This window comes from Cajanus cajan, chromosome 7, assembly GCF_000230855.2.
Source record: "Cajanus cajan strain Asha chromosome 7, NIPB_CcT2T_4, whole genome shotgun sequence".
In the NCBI taxonomy this organism is placed as follows: domain Eukaryota; kingdom Viridiplantae; phylum Streptophyta; class Magnoliopsida; order Fabales; family Fabaceae; genus Cajanus; species Cajanus cajan.
The window spans coordinates 42833935-42838566 of NC_138523.1; the positions used below are offsets into that span (position 1 = coordinate 42833935).

Here is a 4632-nt window from a genome sequence, read left to right on the forward strand (position 1 = left end):
GAAACATATATGACGAAAGTACTTGCTAGAGATACTATTTGCTTGTTGAACCAGCTTATAACTGAGGCAAGACTTGCTACTAGTACAAAAAAAATTAACCATTTTTACTTCTCATTAAATTTGATGTAGCTTTGATGAATCATTGTCATATCCTTATTATCATATTTTTGTTGGACACTTGCAATCACGTGGAAAAACCACTCCTGAAATGACACAAATACATTTTGCTTACTCTTCTGCACAATTGTTTTGGGTGAATATTTCTTCAGTTCCACTAGCTTGTTCCACCCACTCAAAATTACCTTCACACTTACCATGATTCGCGATTAGGGAGGGATATCTATTCTACAATCTCTTCCCTCAGAAATCAATGAAGACTAGCCTCCAAACAGCATAAAAGACGAAAATAAGATGCTCTCTGAAACTAGAGTGTCTTCAGTTTTTGAAATAAATTTTGTATCAAAATATATCTTATTCGGTTTGGTAAATTCTGAGGCCTTAAAGAAAAGTATTGGTTACTGTGGTTTGATCATGAAGAATATTTTTGCTTATCATTATTTGCTTTTCAAAGGGATGCCAAAAGGATCATCATGGAAGTTGGCATTAGCGATATCTATTGGCCATGAAATGTAAAAGTGTGCGTGTCTTTCTGCAAACTTTATTGCTCGAATTTCTATCCATAATTACGTATCCCCAACCTCAAGTGTCAGCTATCCGAATGGCCCGCAATAAATGACTCCATCAGTAGTCTTTGTATCCCAAGAAAAAGGTAGTTTGCAATAGGAATTACACCAACATAAGTTTGCGTTACCATACAAGGCTTTGATACATATATGTACATACTTTTCTAGGGTTAGAAGATGCTATGATCCAACTATTCCAAGCCTTTAGCTGTTTCGAAACCTTATATATACACATAGCATGCAGCTTGGTCTTGGTCATTAAAAAGAGAAAAGTGCTGGATGCATAGTCATGGTCTCTGACCAAAAAAACAACCCACCTATAACTAGACTAGTGGAGTTACTGAGATTCCCTAGTTGGTGAATCTAGTGCACAATAACCATCCCATTCCATTAGAAATGAAGGATCCCTTGGCGCTTTTTCGGTCATTTTAAGAGCTAACCCAACAGTTGCTTTGTTGACAAGGGATTCATTTGCCTCAGGTTGTGAAGTTACAAGGTAATCACCACGCAGAGTACTAGGCCACTTCTCCTCCCTAGTATCTTGGCTGCTCTGCTGTTTATTGTGACTAATCATTGCTTCCTTAATTTCTTCCTTGTTCTTCTTGCTTTCCTCCACATATGGCTGCATGAAAAGTAATCAGAAGTGGAAAATTCCAAGCATATGCCCCATAAGGGCATAAAAAAGAACAAGTTTACAATTTTTTTATAGGAAAAAGCTGTTAAAAGAATTTCTAACTTTTATCCAAATAGACACTATGTCAACTTCTATATACCTGTTTCTCAAGTTCAGACATATTCCTCCATGCATCAATAGCCATACGTAGGACTCTTTGACCATCTGAGGCCAGATTAGAAGTTTTCAATCGAGCACATTCATGCTTGAGGAATATCTGATATGCATTCTTTCGTCCACTTGGAGCACCGCGGCGTCTCTTCATCTCTTTGTCATTCGAGGGTGGCAGTAAAAACACAGGCTGTTCCACAAACCCTGCTAAGTTGGAATCCAATTTATTGCATAAGCATCTCTAAGGTCACTAGATACACACTCTCAACTTACTGAAGAAAACTGATGCATATATGATGGCCAAGTAACAAACCTGTCATGTGGCATGATAAGTCCTTGGATATCCCTGTGGCCTTCTGACCATCTTCAATATCCATTATACGAGGTGGTAAACTAGCTATTAAATTCCGCTTCTTCTTAAGTGGACCTTTACAAAAAGAGGAGGATGTAGGAAGGGAAAAACAAAAGCCCTTTAAGGGTAAAAAGTACATTTTCAACCCAAAACCAATGTAGCAAAAACATCATATAATGGAACGGTGAAATGTCTTGTGTTATGTCCAAGCAGTAATTGTAAACCATATATGTAGAAACTGCCAAGAAATATCTCCATATATCGAACTTATGTGTGAAGTGCCATACTGAATTCATACGTAATTAAAATAACCACAAATAAAAGGCTTCGTGGGCTAACCTTTGCTGCTGCTAGATCCAGCTTGATTTGTAGGACACCTGTAGAAGTACAATAGCTCATATTGGTAGAGAATATGTTCGTAAAGCTTTTCAACTTGAGCACATAACTTTACACTATTCCCTTCCAATTTCAGGGCAAAGACTACTTCCCCCCATTTCTTTTCTCGACCAACCTGGAATCATTCAACAGAAAATCCAACACATTAACATGATATTACATTTGAAAATCCGATACAAATTCATGCATTGATAAACTTGGATGAATAAAGTTGACATGCACATAGAAGCTCCAATACAGACAAAACAACTAAAATGTGTGAGGTGAGGTAAATGGGCAACATATATACCTGGTGATATCCTCCTCTTCTGGTCACCTCCAAGTAAAACAGGTACAAGTCCAGCAATGTTTCTCGGACATTGAAACTGCCAAGTAGATTTGCAACGACACATGTAAACAGAAAACATTTCATGACTTGTTTACTTTGTTTGAGACTAACTAGAAAATAATTTGCAATTACTAAGGTGGTGATTGTTTGTTGATGAAAAGTCAGAAGGTGAAAGAGGAAGCAGCAACACAAAAAAGACTCAACTTTCCTTACATGCAACTAAAGAGAAGAGGCTAAAAAAATATATTTGAGTACTTGACCACCCCATAACACAATTTGTTGTTTTATGGAGGAAAACTCACATGAGAGTGAATCCAGAAGAGTCCAACAAGTCAGTGAGTTTAGTGTAGAAGGTGTGAGAGTCATGATGAGGAGAAGATGGTTGTTCGTGGGACGCGCCAGCACTTGCATCGAGTAGGGTCTGAAATGGTGGTGGAACCATGTTCTTCTCTTTGCTCTCCATGGTTTGATGAATGAGGAAGAAACTAAGCCAACTCTGAAACATGAAGCCCAAGCAAAGTAGTTGACTGTACGTGAAAGGGACATGGAGACCTTATGCCTTTGTGACACCTGCACGCTACAAACCAGTACGTGTCATTTTTTTTTTCTTTTCCTTTTTATTTTTTTTATGTAAATGTTGATTTGGTTTTCGAAATAGTATATTGTTAAATATTATTTTTATCACATATATTTTTATCATATGAAATAAAAAATAAGACTATGTGTGTAATTTTATTTAAATATTAACTATTACGTTTTTGTCATTTATTTAATATTATGTTATAAAAAATCATTATTATAATTTTAGTTATTAATAAAAATATTTGTTGAGATTGAAATTTTAAATTTTATAAAATTAAAATTATTAAAATTACATATTTAAAAATAAATAATCAAATTATAGATAAAATATTATAAGAAAATTATAAGTATAATTAGATTAAAGTATAAAAATTAATTTTTAATTATCATAAAATTATATATATATATATTAAAGTTAAAATAATTTTGATTTTAATAATAAGTCCTGAAAAAAATATCAATTGATAAAAAATTATTAATCATCGTAATAATTAATAAAAGTTGTATTAATATAATGTAATTTTTTATTTTTTAACTAAAAATTCGTGCAATATAATATAAAGTCAAATAGTTGATATTAATAAAATTTTGAAATTTATGTATTTCTTATAATTTTAAAGTATTTTTTTATTTTTCTATAATATTTTAACATATTTGTATAATGAATTTGTAATTAATATTTTAAAAATTAGATCAATAATTAAATTTGTTAGATTAATGAGTCAGTAAGTCAAAGATCAAATTGGTAAGTTATTAATTAAATTGCATACATAAACTTTTATTAATTTATATATATATATATATATATATATATTTTATATTTATAAATTTTAATAAAATTTATATCATATCTTAAAGAAGTCTCTAAAAAAATATAATTGATATAATAAAACAACAAAATTATAAAATCTTTGAACAACATAAATTAAAATATAATTAAATATATTTTTAAAATTAAAAATATATTTTATAAACTAATTAAATCAATTTTATAATAACAAAATATAATAATTTAATGATCACTAATCACTATACATTAAATAATTACATTCCTTTCCTTTGTTTTTTTTTTGGTTACATATACATTATACTAAAAAGGAGTAAAGCTTTTGTTACGTGCAGAGAGAAGATTAAAATTCCATATAAAAAGTCATGCATCATTTTGGAAGGCTAAGGCAAAAGATATTAGCGCAACGTTCTCTTCGTATCCAAACAATGGCATTACATGCAATGATCACCAAAGAACAGATATTACATACAATGATCACCACGTTTGACATTTGTGAATTTTGTGTCATTTTTGTTCAAAACAAATGATTTTTTTAAACAAATTAAAAATATGTAATACAAAAAATTCCAAAATAAATCTTATAGTCCAATAATTAATCACATACATTTTTTCTTTTTATAACTTGCAGCAAAGAATGTATGGAGACAAAAAATGCTTTTTACGATTGTAGTTTCATCGGTTTCCAAGATACGTTATGGGACGTGTTTGGTCATCACT

The 4632-nt window shown here is 31.2% G+C and overlaps 1 protein-coding gene across 1 annotated transcript; it reads right to left on the reverse strand.

Moving 5' to 3' along the window:
* Nucleotides 1–750: 750 nt before the first annotated feature.
* Nucleotides 751–3027, reverse strand: LOC109795142 (high mobility group B protein 10). The gene is made up of 6 exons (XM_020354566.3): nt 2846–3027; nt 2505–2580; nt 2159–2330; nt 1781–1894; nt 1457–1671; nt 751–1305 (listed from the first exon to the last, which is right to left on the reverse strand). The coding sequence occupies exons 1-6, from the start codon at nt 3004–3006 to the stop codon at nt 1021–1023; spliced, it is 1023 nt and encodes a 340-aa protein (XP_020210155.1). The 5' UTR covers nt 3007–3027; the 3' UTR covers nt 751–1020.
* Between the last annotated feature and the right edge of the window lie 1605 nt (nt 3028–4632).

What these genes read in the sequence shown, in the direction of transcription:
- LOC109795142 (XM_020354566.3), bottom strand. Translation starts at nt 3,006, where the DNA reads ATGGAGAGCAAAGAGAAGAACATGGTTCCACCACCATTTCAGACCCTA. An exon ending in TCTTCTGGATTCACTCTCAT is followed by an intron (nt 2,581 to 2,845) that starts GTGAGTTTTCCT and finishes TCTACTTGGCAG; the next exon opens with TTTCAATGTCCGAGAAACAT. An exon ending in CTTATCATGCCACATGACAG is followed by an intron (nt 1,672 to 1,780) that starts GTTTGTTACTTG and finishes CCAACTTAGCAG; the next exon opens with GGTTTGTGGAACAGCCTGTG.